General features: G+C 41.3%; 1 protein-coding gene across 3 annotated transcripts in view; it reads right to left on the reverse strand.

The window, feature by feature from the left end:
* The window catches only part of ANKFY1 (ankyrin repeat and FYVE domain containing 1), a 526,918-nt gene that overhangs the window by 285,479 nt on the left and 220,620 nt on the right, over window positions 1-20,819 (reverse strand). For all 3 annotated transcript variants that reach the window (XM_069226693.1, XM_069226694.1, XM_069226695.1), the window contains exons 12-13: window positions 11,470-11,695; window positions 9,279-9,377 (exon numbers count right to left, since the gene is read on the reverse strand). In XM_069226693.1, coding sequence (XP_069082794.1) covers window positions 9,279-9,377; window positions 11,470-11,695 — 325 coding nt within the window. The remainder of the gene's footprint in view (window positions 1-9,278; window positions 9,378-11,469; window positions 11,696-20,819) is intronic.

Consider the following 20,819-nt stretch of genomic DNA (forward strand, 5'->3'; position numbering starts at 1 on the left):
CATTGGTGTAGGTGTCAACATCATACTAAGGTCACGGGTCTATGTCCTCAGGCAAATGTGATGTGTCATCACCAGTGTCCTGAATATTGTCAGATGAGAGTGGTGACCCTTGAGGAGATATATCTAATGGGTCCCTTGCAGAGTGTTGTAGAGAAGGGGTTTGTGGCAGTGGAGGAGTAATTGGTGGAGGAGATGTGGGCAGAGGAGTTTGAATCTCCTCTAATTCTTTGCCCACTCTTTTCTGTTTAATTGGAGGCTCGTGTGTTTAAAGCCTCCTCAAAAGTTAGCTGTCACTTAAAAGAAGTGCAAACAGAAGTCTTAACCAGTACTCTTCCAGTATGTAGCTGGATGTGTAGTTGAGACTGTTTGTCTTAGAGCTGGTGCTTCATCTTGGGAAGCTCTGGCAGTGTTTTCAGTCCCAAAAACGTTTTCGGATCGACTATTTTTGATGCCGAAGTGAGTTTCATTTTCGATGCCAAAGTTGTTGGTGCTCATGCAGACAGTCTTTTCGGTATCGAAGTACTGGACACCAAATGTGAAGTTGAGGGTTTTGGTGCCGTAGCTGAAGACACACGGATAGGGAGGGAAGCAGTGCTTTTTGATTTATGTTTCTGTGCAGAGTCTGAGGGTGGGGCATCCAAACCAGCTTTTCTATGCATGCCATGGCCTGAAAGCAGTGGAGGCTCGATTACTTTCGCTTCTGAAGGTAGTCGTTTGGATGGTTTAGGGGGTTGTTTACTCACTGCGTGTTAACCCCGGATGCATCTCCTGCATTTCCAGAGTCATTTCGTCCTCTGAATCTTGATCCAAAAACGACTCTTCTTCAGCAGCTGATGCCTGCTGTGTGTTCGACATGATGTCTTGGATACAGAAAATGTTGGACATTTCCTCCAATTCTTGCCTCTGCATTGCTCAGCGATAAGCTCTTCGGTCTCGCAAAGTCTTCTTCGACCGGAACGACTGACAGGCCTCACAGCCTTCTTCTCGATGTTCCAGCGACAGGAAGTGGATACAGACCTGATAGTGATCGGTCAGAGGAAACGTGGAATGACACTTCGGACACAAACAGAATGGCATCCGTTCCATCAGTCTTTCATTCTCCACGATGTAGAATGGAGAAAACGGCAGCCCTAAGGGCCTCGATTGAAAAATTAATTTACATAGTGTTACTTCAATCCTAGAACTAAAGGGAACAAAGAATATAGTGATCGAAAACAACATTGACGGGATCTGAGAGGTTTTACGGAACTGAAGCGACCTACGATGGTCTTGGACCAGAGCTCCGAGAGCATGACCGGACCAGACAGCAGAAGAACACAATATAAGGATGGAGTTGAGGATCATGCGCATTGAAAGCAAGAGAAGGAGCCACTATGTCTTGTGACTCGAAAGACTTTTCGAACAAAAACAAACCTCCCAGACCCACCACTAGATGGCTGAAGTATGCAGAGCATGTGTATCTACAGCCACATATGCCATTAAACAAATTGCATACCTTTAATTTTATTGCTCTTCCAAGGCAATTCTCATCAAAGTCATAAGCAGTGAACAGTCCTGCCCATGCTTGTGGACCCTGGAGTACTTCTTATTTACTGTGTGTGTGTGTATATATGTGGGAACCTTATATGTACTTTACCTATATCTCTGCAGCCTATAGAAAAGGTAGAAAATGGCCAGACTACAAAAACCTTTATTCAAAGGGAAAAAGTAAAGGGAATATGGGACATTGTCACCCAGTATGCTGTTGTTGTAATAAAAAGCATACAACTGGCACTGTGCCTTTTAAGTGTTTCACAGCACCCCCTGTTCTCCATCATGCCCCACAGGTGACAGTTAGGTCAGGTCATTTTTACAGATAAACAACAAAAGAATTCTGTATACAGAACTTGTTGAGCACTGTAATAGTTTCCGTCCAGGGAGCTGGGCGGGTTGCTTATGGCTTTGATGAAGATTCCCATGGAAGAGAACTAGGATTACCGTAAGCAATTTATACTTCTTTTCCAGATGATCCTCATCAATAGTCATAAGCACTGAATAGAATAGCAAGCCCATCCCACAAGAAATGGACTTAGAAGCCTAAAAACAGTTCCAACATTTAAACAAACAGATTTCTCAATGAAGTCCGGCCTACTTGAGTATCTGCTTTAGCATCTGAATCTAAACAAAAATGTCTAGTAAACACATGAGCAGAGTTCCAGGTAGCAGCTTTACAAATTTCAGCAATTGGAACATTTCTCAACAGAGCTGCGGTAGAAACTTTTCCTCTTGTAGAATGTCCTCTAACTTTAAGAAGAAACAAATTGTTAGCTAGCTAATAAGATAATGTAATGCAAGAAACAATCCATCTAGAAATAGAATGTTTAGATGAGGCTAAGCCTGTTCTCACCGACCACAGCTTACAAAAAGGTGAGTCATTTTTTAAATACTTTTGGATCTTATCCAAATGAAATTTTAACACTCTTTTGAGATCCAGTGAATAAGAAGAATATGGAAATAAAGTAGGTAGCAATATGTTCTGATTGATATGAAAGCCTGATACTACCTTTGGGAGAAAGCTAGAATAAGTTGTCATAACTCTATTGGAACGAAGCATAGTGTAAGGCAACTCTGAACATAGCGCTTGAATTTCACTTACCCTATGGGCGGAAGTAATAGCCACCAAAAAAGCCATTTTCCAGGTGAGATATTGCAAAGAGGCTTTATGTATTGGCTCAAATGGAAGGTACATCAACTTGCAAAGTACAATGTTTAGTTCCCATGGAGGAGAAGGACTCCTGACTGGGGGAAACACTTTTTTAAGACCTTCAAGGAAATCCTTTACCACTAGGCTGTGGAAGAAGGATGTTTGAGAAGCGGCTTTCCTGTAAGTGATGATAGCGGCAAGATGTACTCTGATAGAAGAAACTTGCAAACCCGATTTAGCTAAGTATAGCAGGTATAGAATAATTACATCTTCCTTACATGAAATTAGATTGTAACTATTCTGTATACAATATAGTTAGAAACTCTTCCATTTGAATTAGTAAGATCTTCTAGTGGAAGGACGCCTAGCCTCCCTGATAATGTCCATACATTCTGTAGAGAGCCCTAAATGTCCATATTGGAGGAATTCAGGAGCCATGCTGTCAAGTTCAGGGATGGGAGGTTGGGCTGAAGTATGTGTCCTCCTGACTTGAAAAGAATATCCTGGCGGCATGGGAGTCTCTTGTGGGACCTCTGACAGATGCAGAAGGTCTGTGAACCACCACTGGCGAGGCCATTCTGGGGCTATGAGTATCATTCTGGTTTGAGATCGACAGAGTTTGAGAACACTTGTGTAACTAGAGGAATTGGTGGCAATACAGAGAGATATTTCCCTGACCAGTCTATCGAAAGGGCATTTCCCTTCAACACTGGCTTGGAGAATCTGGATGGGTAGTCTTGGCATTTTTTTACTGTTGACGTCTGCAAAGAAGTCTATCTGAGGATATACCCATACAAGAACAATTTCTTCCAAGATGTCATTGTTGAGAGTCCAGTCCGGAATGTTTTGAACTCCTGGCAAATGGCCGATATTGTAAGATTCCTGGATAGAAGCCAATTCCAGATCATCTAAGCCTTGAGGGTGAGAATGATTTCCTCCTTGTTTGTTCAGGTAATGCATGGTTGTAGTGTTGTCTGTCTGGACAAGGATAGTGTTGGTTGTGATTGCTGGAAGAAAAGACTTCAGAGCAAGGTGGACTGCTCTCAATTCCAGTATGTTGATATGATAAGTCTTTTCCTTGTCCGACCAAACACCCTGTATGTGAAGAGAACCCATACGAGCTCCCCATCCTATGAGGGAAGCATTGGTGATCAAAGTCTGATTGGGTGGTTCCTGATGAAATGGCACCCCCACCATCAGATTGCCTCACTGTGTCCACCATGGAAGAGGCTGACGTGCAGCTTGAGACAGCATCAACGTGTCCTCCCAACGGCCGGAGAGCTGGTTCCACTGGTCTTCGAAACATTGTTTAAGGGGTCTCATGTGCAACCTCGCATTCAGGACTATGAAGATGCACAAGGCCACGGATCCCAGCAGAGAGGCCATTTGTCTTGCAGAAGGATGATTAACCTGCAGAAGATTGTGACATTTCAGTTTGATGGATGATAGTCTAATGTCCGAAGTATATACTCCGGCGGACTGTGTATCCAGCATAGCCCGTAAGTAGTGCAGTTTCTGTACAGGGAGAACTGTAGAGTTCTGAAAGTTGATTTGAGGTCCCAAGCGTGTAAGAGTTTGTACTCAGGTGAAAATGCTCTGTTGTCCGAGATGGAGAGGAGCTCTTTACCAGTCAGGCATCGAGGTAAGGGAATACAAATATCTTTTTTATCCTTAAGAATGCTGCGACGACGGGCATGCATTTTGAAAATGTTCGAGGAGTTGACTTGAGGCCATATGGGAGAAAGTTTTATTGATAATGCCGAGATCCCACTTTGAACAGGAGAAACTTGCGATGTTTCGTGGAAATCGGGACATGGAAATATGCATCTTGGAGGTCTATCGCACACATCCAATAGCCTTGCTGTAATTGTGGATAAATTTGGTGTAGAGGCAACACCCTGAATTTTTCTTGGTATATATATTTGTTTAATATTCTGAGATCCAGAATGGGTCTGAATTGTTGCTTTGGTCCTTTCTTCTTTGTTGGAAAGTAACAAGAATAGATTCCTGATTACCTTTGATGACACAGGACCTCCTCTATAGCCTCTTTTAGCAAAAGGTTGTTGATTTCTGACTGCAAGAGGTTTATCTGATACTGGATGTGTTTGCAGGTGAAGCATTTGGAGGAGGGGACTTGAAGAGAATCGTCATTCTGTATAATATTCAAGACCCATCTGTCTTTGGTAATGGACTGCCACCCCTCAAGTTGATGCACAATACTTTCGACAACCAGAGCGGGTACCAGTGAAGGGGGAAGAAACGCCTCATTGTTTGGCAGAAAACGTTCCTGCAGTTGTACGGTTGTTGGTGCTGCTGCATACCTCTTCCTCTAGATCAGTGTTATCCAACCTTTTGACTTCTGAGGACCCCCACTTTATTATTACTGGAATCTGGGGACCCTCCCACTGAGTCATTACTGAAAGCTGGGGACCTAATCTGTTAATAATAATTAATTTTCTACAAAGTCGCGGACCCTCCAGGGGCCCTCGGACCACAGGTTGGGAACCACTGCTTTAGATGGTGTTCATGGGTGGAAATGGGAATGCGATTGTTGCTGCGGATGTTGCTGCTAGTGAGGGGCTTGAACCCTCTGCTGGAAGTATCTCCTGTTGTAGGGCCTGTACTGCTTGCCGAATTCTTTTTATCCAGGCCTACTGCTTTTAGAGTGTCCAATTCAATCTTACTCCTGGACAACTCCTCATCAGCATGTGAACGGAAGGTTCAGTCCTCTGAGGTGCAACCAAGACAATCTTGTAGTACACTTGCCATTTGCATAACCATGTGCTGCTGAATCGGGGGCATCTTAGAATTTCAATTGATACTAGGCCCCCTTCATTAATCACCTCCAAGAAGTCCTGAGTATCTTCTTTAGGCAAATTTTCAGTACACCTGGATAATGAATCCCAGAGATATCTATCATAGTGCCCCAAGAAAGCAGAAGAACTAGCCACTTTCATAAAAGACGAGATGTCCCACACATCTTTTTGCCCAGCACATTCAATATGCTCACTTTCTTTGTCCGGTGGGATTCAAGAAGAGGATGAAGAAGATGAATGGAATTTCCTTGCAGCTGCCACTATCATGGAGTCTGGAGGAGGATCAGCTCAGAGAAATAATGAATCTTGTTCCGAAGCCTTCTACTTTTTTTAAATGCTAGATGGCACTGATCTTAAAGAAGCAAGAGTCAGAAACAATTGCAAGGTGGGATCCAGAAGGCCAGGGACTATGGACAAGAGTGGTCTAGAGGCTGTTCTGTGCTGTAGTATCTCAAAAATCACAGAAGACGATGTTGTCACAGCCGGAATGTCAATATTGAGTTTTGTTGAACCTCTTATCAAGACATTGTTAAATGTAAATAGGCCATAAACTGGTGAGATTCGTTGTGGAGGAGTGTCTGACAGAGTGGGAGAATAATTACTAAATGGTGGCCCTGACGTTTAAGACCAAGATGGTGTTCATATTCTGCGAGATCTAGATATGGATCTAGTTTTTCTAGGACAGGCGCCTTCAAACTAGCGGGCAAGCAACTCTAGGGGGCCTCAAGTGATATCAGGGGGTCACCAGCCTCTGGCAAAAAGAAGCATTTATGCTAATGACAGGGTTTTTGTTTTAAGCTGAAAAAAGTGGGCAGCAGTAAACCGCTCTGTAATTGGCCATAACTAACATGTTTTCACAAGTATATATCAAAGCTTGGAGTATGTGTCAAAAGAGAAGGGACTCCAACTATGCCTCAAAACCCCCACTTTTAATAATGACACTATTTGTCATCATGCATTTGATTGCATTTTTAAAACAGTAGCAGAATCCAACTGCAATGCTTAAGTGTAGACATATTTAAACATTGTCAATTTAATAGAAAATGTGTGAATAATTCAGAGGGGAGGCTCTGATTTTGTTTCACTCAGGTGGCGCAGGATTAAAATGTTTGAAGACCACTGTTGTAGGAAATCTAGAATGGTGCTGTTCTGGACTTCTAGATCTTACAGATGCTTGAGGGCTTCTACGAAGTGTAGTACCTGTAGCTGTTAGTAGTACTGTTACTATACTGGGAGCAACTCTAGGTGATCACGTACGTTTAGGCAATGACGTAATAAGTCTAGAAGGAGAATAAACCTGAGTGCATTCTTAGTTTGATGTTGCCGGCACTGGCTTCTTACTTAGACTCTGAACCACATTGGAGAAACATTCACAGGTGTTTTAGATCTAGAAGGGAGCCGAGGATTTGCAGAGATCACATTTATTGGAGTGATTTGGACATCTGGAGACTTTTGCACAGCTTGTGCCTCTGCGGACATCAAAAATTACTCCCTCAATGTTATATGGTGTGGTGGTTCCTTTGTTTTTGATGTTGACTGTTCTTGACGTCAAGGGGATATTCTCTGCAGTCGAATGCTTTGAGGGAGTATGCCTTGGCGTTGAGGAATGTCTATAAGCTGCCGTCCTTGACATCGAGGAATGTCTTGACGTTGACTGGTGATGTGACGATGAATGGTGACGTGCCCTCGACAGTGAAGTAGCTCTCGACGTTGAATGTCGGGCGTGTTTCAATGTTGATGGATATGTCGACCCCACCCTTTACGGCGTTGATGACAGGCACAGAGAAATCTTTCTTGACGTCCTACCACTTGACGTCAATCTGGATGTCGTTCTCTGACGTTTTTCTCAAGAACTTCCTCATGGGGTGTTTTTCAATGAGAGGAGTGCTCTTTAGAGGAAGAGTGGTGTCCGTCAAGGCCACCTGCTGTTCCTCTCTCCTGTAATCCATGCAGCATGATCTTTTCTCTGTCCTTCAAAGTGAGCTTTGACAGCTTCTGACAGTAAGAACAGGAACCAGGGCGATGAGATTCTGGCAGACAAACTACGCAGACTGTGAGAGGATCAGTTTGTGCCTTTTTTCTTGCATCTTGAAGGGCACTTCACAAACAATGAAGGCATTTTGAGACAGCAATAAATAAATACATTTGAAATGGTTTCATATACGTTTTTCTGGCAGTCAAAAAACAGAGAACTCAGTACTCTAGGATCCTAACTGAAGGAGATGGAAAAATGAACTGACCGAACTGTCACCTGTTGAGCATGATGGGTTACAGGAGGTGCTGTGAGATTCTTAAAGGCACAGTGCCAGTTTTATGCTTTCTATTGCAACAGCAGCCTAGTGGGTGACAACGTCGAACATTCCTTTTCCTTTTGAATAAAGGTTTTTCTGAAAGGCTTCATATGGTCAGCTTTTCATTATTAAAAAAACATAGTATCGAGTCATGTCTATTTAAAGGAGAAAAGTAAATATAATCTGGCCATGTTTTACCTTTTCTGTAGGCTGTACATATATATATATAAATATCTATATATATATGTATATATCTATATATATATATATATATATATATATATATTTATTTAAGCAAAAAAATATATAAATAAATGAATACGCATGCTCAGGACATCCGGAATATAATAGGGAAAGTGGCGAGCTTTAATCCAGCGCGTTTCAGCTGTCCCTGCAGCCTTGATCAGGATGTCCTGAGTTTGCGTATTCATTTATATATATTTGTTTGCTTGGATTCCTTACCGGCTTGCTCTGCCGGCTTATGCACCACCCCTCTTGGGTCCGCTCAAGCCCAGACAGAGCATGTTATTTGGGTGGATATATATATATATGTGTGTGTGTGTGTGTGTAAGTAAAGTACTATATATAAGGTTCCTATGTATATATATATATATATATATATATGTATATATATATATATATATATATATATATATATGTGTATATATATATATATATATATATATATATATATATATATATATATATATATATAAGTACTGTGGGCGGGACTATTCAGTGGTTATGACTATTGATGAGGAACCCCGGAAGAGTACCAGCATTACGAAAATGGTGAAAAAGATAAACAGTTCAACCATGATAATGGTATGTTGGTAACTCCTATCTGTAAATACCTCCACTATTAAAAACACAGTGGGAGTACCCTCTGCCAGATCAATTGGGATAGCCTAACCTTCCATACCTGGGTACGATGTACCAGAAAGCCGGGAAGCTGGTCTAGCATAGTGGAGGCTATTGTCCTTTGCAGGGTAGAGGTCACTGTCAGCAGGCCTGCATCCCAGCCACAATGCACTGTGTTCCAGGATAATTCTTGCAGAAGTGCTCCTCTTCATATTTCATTGTGTCAGAGGTGCAGAGCCAATGTGATGATATGTCTGCAAGTGAGGTGCTGTCTCCAACTGACAATCATAATACTATGGCATCATGTTCTGTGTGCCTAGCCTTAGACAGAGTGTAAAAACTGGATGACAGCAAGGCTTACAAGAAACAAGCTGCGTGTACAGTGATTTCTCAGTACATTATCGTATAAGCGAAAAGCTGAATAAAAAGTCACCATTCAGAAAGAAAGAGTACATTAAAACGTCCAATGTAAAATGAAGGCTTTAAGTTGGCCCTGTCGTGCTTTACCACAGAGGATTCATACTTTTTAAGGTACATTCAATGCACATATACAACTCAAATTAGGACTTCTCACAACTGCCATTTCTGCTAAGCTTGCTTGGATGTTTGGTATTTCTGAAAACATACCTGTCCACAATGCCAGTCCTAGCACGGTCTGGTCTCTGGAGTCCTTCAAACTAAAGTCAGGAATGATTTGCAAGTTGTTTGTAGCATGAAGTGCATTAGCTGCAGAATGTGAAAGAAAATCGATATTACAAAATATGCAGTATTGTCTAATTTCTCACATGCGTATGCGACACTAGTTCTAAAATCATATGACAAAGGGCATGCAAACACACACACACTGAGGTGGTGAATGGGGGACAACTGTGCCAGAAATTGTGTCATTTGTGATGCCATATAGTTTGTGATGCCATATAGTTCCAGCGTAGGGCTACAGAGGCACAGCCGGGCAGATGGCAGAAACAGTCCCTCAGGACAGATCTGACAAAGGAAATACAGGAGTAGTAGAAAATATAAAAAGGGGCTTCAAATGTGTATCCTTGCCTTGTGAAAGACTGGAAACAAACCATGGTGGCACACAACAAGACATCAAGGTAGAAACTGACCACTCACAAAAATATTTTTACCCAATGAAATGACACAATACATGTCACAAGCTTAGGACATTAAAATCAAAAATAAACTCTTTACAGTGAAGGTCTAATACGGAAGACAGCTCTGCAGACCAATGCTCTATCACAGTAGACTTGTTAAATAGGTCTTTAAATTTAATTTTGCAAAACTGGAAATGTGTGAATATTTCTGATTAAAGATCTTTTCAATGGAGAGACTCTTTTGTCCATCCGCTATTACGACTAAGGTACAGGCTACCCAACACTACATTTTGTTAACATTCCGGGGTGTATTCAGCTCTTGGCATGAAAAGCAATCATTTGCAGTTAGAAAAACACTGAAAAACTATCAGCACTATTTTGGTGGTCATGAATATGTCAAGCAAGCAAATGTATTAAAAGATAGCATTAGAATTAAACTGAATGGAGATGAGAAATAGGACTTGTCCATGGAACACACTCAATCTATATGTTCAAGACTTACACGGTCATCAATTACAAACTACCTGTCTCTTTTTGTGATGGTGAACCTAGCATACTAAAGTACATGAACAACCATAAAATGGTGATGCCATTCAAGAACACACTGAATTCTCCTATCTAGCACCCCAACTATATCACTCAGTGAACATCTTCTATAGTGAAAATCCTATTTTAAAAAATAAGTGAAATAAGGATAACAATCTTTCCAACTCTACTCTCCATTTCTCTGGGGGCTCTGATCTTTACAGCAATACTGTTATACATCATAAAATGGTTAACTCATGTAATAAGAGCAAATAGGGATTAAATACTCTTCAAATAGATATTTTCAGGTTTCTTCTAATAGGCTTCACTACTTCGCAAATCCAAGCTTTTTCAGATAAATAACTATGACAAGGGCACCAGCAACCAAGAGCATATGTCTCCAGAATAATAATAAAAAAGACAAAAATGTTTTTTGTCAGCAAAGTAAATACTCAAAGAACACACACTGCCTTGCAAACACATGCCATGTCAAATCTGCAACATGATGTTGGACTTGATGCCCCATCCTCAAATCCCAAATGGAACACAAATAGGACACTGTAACAATCCACGAATTGCCAAGGCTTTGATGGAGAGCCGAACCAAGCAGTACCAAGACATGAAAATCCTATGAAAATCAATAACTGAAAGGGATTGACAAAAGCCCTCTGAACTTCTAGATGTACTTTCTTTTGAACATATGATGAGACAATGACTTCCAAATAACTAGACCTTTCGCCAGCCAAAGCTAAACGTGGTGAAATCACTACTCAAACATATTTTGTTTATCCTGCACAATTAATCTCAATCTGAATTTCCTAAACTCCACCTCAAATTTAATTAATGATTTCCCTTTTGCTTAACTTCTTTGTTACTTTTTCAAAATATTTCTCTTACTGAAAAGATGCAAACTTTCAAAATGTTATGATAAACATGAAAAATATGCCTACAGGATACCCAATGGCTGTAACTGGAACACACTTTAAAGCGATTCCTCTTGTATGATTACAATGTATCTTTTAGCTGCAAAATGTAACCGTCAGTGATTTGATTAACAGGAATAAATCATCCAATGACTACTAAATCCATTACAGAAAATGTATTTGAAAGCATGTGAACTGCGCATCAGTTTGTATCACTGTAATTGTGTTGTCCTTTCATCAAATCTAACTATATTTGCAAGTCACGCTGCTTACCTTTTTGTTCCAGAATCACCGTTACCACATCTGGGTGATTATAAGCAATGGCCAAGTGAAGAGGAGTCTGTAAGTAAACAGTATCTGCTGGGCTGGAATGGCTAGAGCCTTTAATGGCTGGCAACGCTTCTTCTGTCTGAATGTTTGGATTTGCACCTTGTTGCAGCAACTCTGCTGTAAGGTTTGCAAGGCCATGTCGGCAAGCAGTATGCAATGGGGTTTCACCCTGAAGAAATAGAATAATTTTCTAAACAAAATCTTACATCACATGGTTTTACATTCTAGCAGGTGCAGCAAACTCTACAACACTCCATAATATACTGTTGTAATATTTTAGACACAAAGCATTTTGGTTAGTATCTTTTAGAGTAGGACACTTCATCCCATAATCACTTTATAAAGTTGCATTATATCAATAACGGGTGCAATACAAAATACACATATGCCTGTGGAAAAAGTTGATGTAGTGGCAACAACCAGTGTCTCGCTCACTAACCAAACCAACATTAACACAAATATCTGAAGTACATTAATATTAAAAAACAAGAGATATGCATATCTGAAAGATTATTCTTGGGGTGCATCAAGGAGGGAAAATTAATTGTTAGTGTATACAGGAGGGATAAGAAGACCAACATGATCGGAGATGCCTGCCGGGACTAACTATATTATGGCACTGAGATGGTGAGGGGGAGTGGTGCAGGCTCCTGTGGCTTCTCTGTTACAGTTATGTTAGTTGTCTGTTTGTGGTATTAAACATAAAATATAGATTTCCAAAAAAGAAGACAGCTAGGATTAGAGCTGTAAGGCAAAACACCTATGAATGCATACTTGTAGAGCGCAGAGACCTGTGGCCCGGTAATGAATTACCTAATTGTAAGGGCCAGACATGTTTTTTTTATTTATTAACAGCAGAGCTTTTGCTGTGTTCTAAAAAACCTCTTTATTATAAGAAAGATCATCAAATGGTTCCAAAGAAGAACCACTGTTGGTGAGATGTATATGATGAATAAGACAAGACTGGGACATGGAAATACAATGAGGTTCTAAGATCATAAAAGAGAGTTGAAATGAATGCCACTGAATGGCTTTTAGTAAATCCAAAATGAAAGAATACAATGTATTGTTCATTGATAATAGGGAACAGTTAAGTGATCTTGCCTGAAAGAAACCACAGACTGTACTTAACATAGATGGACAGAAGAGTAAGGTATCATAGGGGGAGGAACAGAAAGAATACTTTGCTAAATAACAGAGAAGAATGCCTCTGGTCTGAGAAGGCTATTAAGAACCAAAGAGATTGGCTTGCAATACAAATTTTCAGCTAACTTGAGGTAGTGATGATGCAGCGAGGTAGGCTCTCCAACTGATGTATGTTGGTACACGCTTTTTCTCTCTATGCACTGTATCAAAGTAACTCAGCTGTGAATTTTGAGAGACCTACAAGATCTAGAGGAGGAATTTCAGTAGTAGTAAAAAAAGGCAGTTAACTGGAATTGCCCAGTTAGGATATACATTCGGATTTGTGAAAATATGTAGCAGACTCAAGGTTAGAGGAAAAAATGGTTATGCTAAAGATTAAGGGCCCTAGTTAGAATTTGATGGGTGGGACAATGGTCACAAACATGGAGGATGTCCTCTCTACCATTTTACAAGTGCACTTGTAATACAACAGACGGGATATCAGTCACATTTTGACAGAGAATCCAGCCTGCCAAATTCTAAATCTGGCAATAAGTCTACAAATTTGGTGAAAGATGCTTATGAAGAGGCTTGTTATTCTGATGATAAACCTTGGATCAAAGGATGTTGAAAGATCTTCTTGTATTTGTATCCATTTGTATGCATTTGTAACAAGAGGATTAAAGAAGCAAGATGCTCGCTCCTCTAGGTGATCAAGTACAGCTGATTTCACTGGGTTTGGGGGCTGTATATGAGATGAAAATGGACAGGGTAGGAGACAGTTACAAAAGGTTAAGGGCAGTAGTTCCACTGGAGAGATTTGCAAGTTGTAAACAGGAGATTTTCAGACCTCCTTATAAATAATGTAAAGCAACAGACGAGTTGCACATTTTTCAACACAGGAATTCATAATACCACTCCTGTTTCCTCCTTCCACCTGACAGTTGCGTTGTTCTGTGGATCAGGAACTAAACAATGATAATAGACCTCTTTCCTTTTGACCCAGTGCCCTGGCAGGAGGCAGAGGTGTCCTGCTTTGAGACCTATACAATGAGGGAACCCTGTGCTGCTTTAGGGATCTGCAAGTTGTCAATGATCTTGGTGCTGGCCAACTGTTAGCCTACAATGCACTCCCTCTAGAGATCAGGAAAACCTGGAGGGTGGGCCTGGAGGCCCTGCCCTTGCACCAAAGGTTGCAGTACGTACTAACACATGGACTAGCACGCAGGGCGGTCATGGTTCTCTATGCAGCACTACACTACAGGCCACAGATGTAAATCTGGCAATGTTGGATAACCCCCGCTGGGATGACTGCTTGGGGACAGTCCTTACCACTAAACAATGGGGGATGACGTTTGAGCAGGTGAAATGAGTGTCCCGCAATGCTCGCTTGAAATTCACCCAGTTTAATTACTTCTACCACAATTATATGACACCGTACAGATTACATACGTCAGGTGGCCAAGATGTGGCTATCATTACGTGACCTTCATTCACATGGTATGGTTGTGCCCACTGCTGACGCAAGGATGGGAGAAAGTCATGAACATATATCAGAGATTGTGGAGGTGCCTCTGATGCCTGACCCCTTGCTCTGCATACTTAGCATTACCAAGTGCACAAAAGGCACCAAACATTATCTGAAACTCGCCAATTTAAATGTCTCATAGCCATGTTCTGGGAAGGCGACTCAAACACCAGTGATCAGCTGCTGATTTGGGTTGTTCTTCAGTGAGCAACGGCTGAGGCTGATGCTATTATACATGACCTAAGGACACAGGGCAAGGGAAAGGCCACCTCACTGAGACACACTTATGTCCTCCAACAGCAGGACAAATGCTTTCCCCCCACCTGATCTATACTTTCTGATGTAGTCCTGGATGAGTTCATACACTGCTGGGGGGGGGGGGGTGGGGGCTACAGTGGAAGACTACTTAGCCTCTGGTAGATAAGTACACAGTGGAGCAATCATTGCTTTTAGTCTCATTCCTACGTCAAAGTGGTTCCACCAGAAGTTTGTGTCAATCAAGTTTGCGAGTTATGTGGAATATCCATTACTTCCGATATCTTTCTCTAATACAATTTACTACTGAGTCCACGGTGGACTACAAATGTGGGAACACCTATGGAAACCAGTGCACAAAAGCTAGTTCTTCTAGTTCTTGTGGCTATTCTTCGCAATATTAAATGTACATTTTGTGGCTGATCTGAGGGCAAAAGGTGAAACAATTACAAGCAGGGAAAAGGGAACTGTCAGTGTGCTGGGTACAGGAGAAAGAAATGAGATACAGCTGTAATACATGAAAAATGGGGGTTTTAGTCCGGGATCACTTATCACTTGTAAAGGACTAATTGCTGCTCATGGATAGGAGTAGCCCCTGGAAAGTGCACAACAACAGAAATTCTAGTAATGCAATTTGCTTGAGCTTTCATCTCAGCCATAGTTCTGCAACAACCAGGTATTTTACCTTAAAGGAGACACTTCTATTCTAGCGATTTGAGCAGTACTACCAAATATGCTATGGGACAAAGTAGTTCACTGAGTGTAAGCTGCGGAAGGATACAAGCCATCCAATCAAAGGGATGGTAAAGAAGCTATAGCCCACAGGAAAGAGAAACACAAGAAGAGCAAGGAAAGCCATCAAATAAGAATAACGCAAATGAGATGGAAAAAGAATGTGAGCAATGGATGAGCCAAAGCTCACTCAAACTATTGGTATAGTACACAAATATTCAACTCTAAAAGCGGTCTGAAGTTGAGATTTTAGCATGTGGTAAAGTATCGTGCCATAAGGAGAATCACATTTCATGCACAACACACCATAGGCAGCACTTTGAGAAAATAGTCTTATCAAAAAGGTATACAAAACTCATAAACCAAATCCACCATGTGATTAAATTTCATTGAAAAGAAACACTAAATAATAATGAAAGCAAAGCCAAAATAAGAAGAGCAAAGAGCCCTTACAACGTAGCAGCAAACAAAAAGAGTTGAATTTTGCAGTAGAATACAGTTCGGATATTACTCTTTGGGACTGGTCAAAGTTGCTTTGTTGCTAATGGTTATAGTTTTCTTCTCAAGGAGTCCACAAAATGTATGTTTGCTCTTTAATGTAGCAGGTTTTCAATTAGAACAATAATAGAAAGCATAACAAGAGCATCTTGTCATAAGATCATGGAAAAGTATTACCTTTCAAAGAGATAAACGATAGTTGTGATCTGTGAACCTAAATTATCATGTGGTGCAAAAGGTTGTATAAATAAAACGGGTCCGATAATACGGTGGAAATGTAAACAAGTGAAGGCATTTATGTTTCTAGAATGAGCTCTACATATGGCATTAATAAATACATTGTAAATATATTAAATGACTAATGATGGATGTTTCAGATATAAACCACATGATATCTGTATTTTTAAATAAAAGCATGAACTTTGTTAGGAAGACCCGGAAAAATCAGAGCTCTTCAAGGAGGAAAGTGGGGGTACTGAAGAGTGATGAAGATTCTGGAGGATGAGTGTGTGTGTGTGTGTGTGTGTGTATATATATATATATACATATATATACATACATACATATACATACATACATATACATACATACATATATATGGAAAATGTCACTTACCCAGTGTACATCTGTTCGTGGCATGAGATGCTGCAGATTCGCATGCTGTGCATTATCCTGCCATCTAGTGTTGTGCTCGGAGTGTTACAAGTTGTTTTTCTTCGAAGAAGTCTTTTCGAGTCATGAGACCTAGGGACTCCTCCCTTTCGGCTCCATTGCGCATGGGCGTCGACTCCATCTTAGACTGTTTTCTCCGCAGAGGGTGAGGTAGGAGTTGTGTATATAGTAAAGGTGCCCATGCAATGGAGTAAGTATGTAAGTAAATAATGTGATTAAAAGTTATATATATTTACAAATGTACAAGTTTCATCAACATATAATATACAGTTTTCATCAACTTAAACGGCTACAGGCTCCTGGGGAGGGGGCATGTGAATCTGCAGCATCTCATGCCACGAACAGATGTACACTGGGTAAGTGGCATTTTCCGTTCAATGGCATGTGTAGCTGCAGATACACATGCTGTGCATAGACTAGTAAGCAGTTACTCCCCAAAAGTGATGGCTTAGCCTGTAGGAGTGGAAGTTGTTTGAAATAATATTCGTAATACTGTCTGTCCTACTGTGGCTTGTTGTGTTGTTAACACATCTACACAGTAGTGTTTTGTGAATGTATGAGGCGTAGACCATGTGGCTGCCTTACAGATTTCTGTAATAGGTGTATTACCTAGAAAGGCCATTGTGGCGCCTTTCTTTCTAGTGGAGTGTGCCTTTGGGGTAATAGTCAGGTCTCTCTTTGCTTTCACATAGCAGGTTTGAATACATTTTACTGTCCATCTGGAAATGCCCTGTTTCGATATTGGATTCCCTGCATGAGGTTTTTGGTAGGCTACATACAATTGTTTTGTCTTGCGAAATTGTTTTGTTCTATCAATGTAATACATTAGTGCTCTTTTGATGTCTAATCTATGTAAGGCTCTTTCGGCTACTGAGTCTGATTGTGGAAAAAAAGACTGGGAGTTCCACTGTTTGATTTAGGTGTAACTGTGATATAACTTTTGGTAAAAATTTGGGATTTGTGCGTAGAACCACTTTATGTTTGTGTATTTGTATAAAGGGTTCTTGTATAGTAAATGCTTGTATTTCACTTACTCTTCTAAGAGATGTGATAGCTATTAGGAAGGCTACTTTCCAAGTTAGGTACTGCATTTCACAAGAGTGCATGGGTTCAAATGGTGGACCCATGAGTCGTGTTAATACAATATTGAGGTTCCATGAGGGAACTGGTGGTGATCTTGGGGGTAAAGAGTGATTTTGAATGTGTAATCTGCAGATAGGCAGATACTGCTGTGAGATGTATTTTAATGGACGAAAAAGCTAGATTTAATTTTTGTAAGTGTAATAAATAGCTTACAATGTTTTTTGCGGACGCATGTAGTGGTTGAATTTGATTATTATGGCAGTAATAAATAAATCTTTTCCATTTATTTGCATAACAATGTCTTGTAGTAGGTTTTCTTGCTTGTTTAATGACCTCCATACATTCTTGTGTAAGGTCTAAATGTCCAAATTCTAAGATTTCAGGAGCCAGATTGCTAGATTGAGCGATGCTGGATTCGGGTGTGTGATCTGTTGTTTGTGTTGAGTTAACAGATCTGGTCTGTTTGGCAGTTTGATATGGGGTACTACTGACAGATCTAGTAGTGTTGTGTACCATGGCTGGCGAGCCCAGGTTGGTGCTATTAGTATTAGTTTGAGTTTGTTTTGACTCAATTTGTTTACTAGATACGGAAGGAGTGGGAGAGGGGGAAAAGCGTAAGCAAATATCCCTGACCAACTCATCCATAACGCATTGCCCTTAGAGTGAGGGTTTGGGTACCTGGACCCAAAGTTTTGCCATTTTGCATTTTCTTTTGTTGTGAATAGGTGTGCTTCCCACCCTACCATGGAAGCATCTGTTGTGATCACGTTTTGAGGTACAGGGTCTTGGAATGGCCGCCCTTTGTTTAAATTGATTGGGTTCCACCATTGAAGCGAGGAGTATGTTTGGCGGTCTATCAACACTAGATCTTGAAGTTGACCCTGTGCTTGTGTCCATTGTTTTGCTAGTCACTGTTGTAAGGGCCGCATGTGTAATCTTGCATTTGGGACAATGGCTATGCCTGAGGACATCATGCCTAGAAGTTTCATTACAAACCTTACTGTGTAGTGTTGGTTTGGTTGTATGTTTGATCTTACATTTTGGAACGATTGGACTCTTTGTGGACACGGGGTGGTAATTGCCCTTTGTGTGTTGAGTGTTGCTCCCAAGTATTGTTGTATTTGGGATGGTTGCAGATGTGATTTCTTGTAATTTATAGAGAACCCTAGTTTATTGTAGAGTTTCTATGACGTATTGCGTGTGAAGAAGACACTGTTGTTGAGTGTTTGTTTTTGTTAGCCAGTCGTCTAAATATGGGAATGCGTGCATGTGCTGTCTCTTTATGTGAGCGGCTACTACTGCTAGGCATTTTGTGAATACCCTTGGGGCTGTTGTTATTCGAACGGTAGCACTTTGAATTGACAGTGTATGCCGTTCATTATAAACCTTAAGTATTTCCTGTGAGAAGGATGGATGGGTATGTGGAAATACGCATCCTTGAGATCCAATGTTGTCATGTAATCCTGCTTTTTTAATAAGGGAACTACGTCTTGAAGAGTTACCATGTGGAAATGGTCTGATTTGATGAAGAGATTCAGTGTTCTAAGATAGGTCTTAATGTTTTGTCCTTTTTTGGAATCAGGAAATATAGTGAGTAGACTCCTGTTCCTTTTTGATGATTGGGTATGAGCTCTATTGCTTGTTTTTGTAGTAGTGCTTGGACCTCTATTTGTAATAGGTCTAAGTGTTGTTTGGACAGATTGTGCTTTTTGGGTGGCACATCTGGTGGGAAATTTGTGAATACTATGCAATAACCATGTTGGATAATTGATAGGACCTATGCGTCTGTGGTAATATGTGTCCAGTTTTAGTAGTATGTGGTTAGCCTCCCCCCCACTGGTGACAAGTGTTGGGGTGTTGTGATATTGAAATCACTGTTTGGGCTGGCTTGGTTTGGCTGTTTGGAACTTTCCCCTTCCTCTTGGGAATTGTCCTTTATAGGAACCACAAAACCGTCCCCTTTGGTATTGTGCCTGATAGGTGGGTCTGGTTTGAGAGGTGGAAGGCTCAGATGTTTGTTGCCGAAACCCTCGTCTGAATAGTGGTTTTCTAATGGTGCCTCTGACTTGTGGGGAATATAATGCGCCTATGGCTTTAGCCGTGTCCGTTTCTTTTTTTAACTTCTCAATGGCTGTGTCACCTTCCGGCCCAAACAATTGTTCTTGATTAAATGGCATGTTCAACACCGCTTGCTGAATCTCTGGCTTGAATCCAGAACTTCTCAACCATGCATGCCTGCGAATGGTTACCGCTGTGTTGACAGTTCGTGCTGCTGTGTCTGCAGAGTCTAGTGCGGACCTTATCTGGTTGTTAGATATGGCCTGTCCTTCTTCTACTACCTGCTGGGCATGTTTTTGGTGTTCCTTGGGCAAGTGCTGTATGATGTGTTCATCTCGTCCCAGTGTGCCCTGTCGTAGCGTGCAAGTAGGGCTTGCGAATTTGCAATCCGCCATTGATTGGCTGCTTGTGCTGCCACTCGCTTGCCCGCTGCATCGAATTTTCTGCTTTCTTTGTCAGGCGGTGGAGCATCTCCTGATGATTGAGAGTTTGCTCTTTTCCTTGCCGCCCCTAGAACCACTGGGTCCGGTGTAAGTTGTGTTATGAACACAGGATCTGTTGGGGGAGGTTTGTACTTCTTCTCAACTCTAGGCGTGATAGCCCTTCCCTTTACAGGCTCCTGGAAGGCCTGTTTCGCGTGCTTGAGCATGCCCGGGAGCATTGGCAGACTCTGAGATGAAGCGTGGGTGGATGCCAAAGTGTTAAACAAGAAATCATCCTCCACTGGCTCTGTGTGCATTGCTACGTTATGGAACGTAGATGGCCTGGATAGTACCTGCGTATATGCAGTACTGTCTTCTGGTGGTGACGGCTTTGTTGGATAACAATCCGGACTGTTATCCGATACTGGTGCATCATATAAGTCCCATGCATCAGCATCATCCTGTGTCATCCCAGTATGGGATGACACAGTGTGGGTGACTGCATTATAGGTGTTCCCACTGGTGACAGTTGTGGTGAGTGCGGTGGGGACGGTTGTGGTGAGAACCTTGGTGGTGGAGATTTGTCTCTAACCACTTTTGCCTTAGGTTGCATTTCTGTCTCCTGAAATGCAAGTTTCCTTTTAGATTTGAGTGGAGGTAAGGTTTGTATTTTTCCAGTCTCTTTCTGGATATGTAACCTTCTTTGTGTATGGTCCGGTTCTTCCATACCTAACTCCTGCTCAAATCTATGTCTTTCCTTGAATTGGCTGGAAAGTCCTTGCTCTTCTATATAAGAGTTTCTTCTCGGCTCCGAAGCCGCTTTTTTCGGTACCGAGGTTTCTGTTACAAGTTTTTTCAGTTCCGAAGATATTTTCCTTACTTTGGGCGAATCGAACTCTCGGTGCCGGAATCTCGACCGG

The sequence above is a fragment of the Pleurodeles waltl genome, chromosome 3_2 (genome assembly GCF_031143425.1).
Source record: "Pleurodeles waltl isolate 20211129_DDA chromosome 3_2, aPleWal1.hap1.20221129, whole genome shotgun sequence".
Classification (NCBI taxonomy): Eukaryota; Metazoa; Chordata; class Amphibia; order Caudata; family Salamandridae; genus Pleurodeles; species Pleurodeles waltl.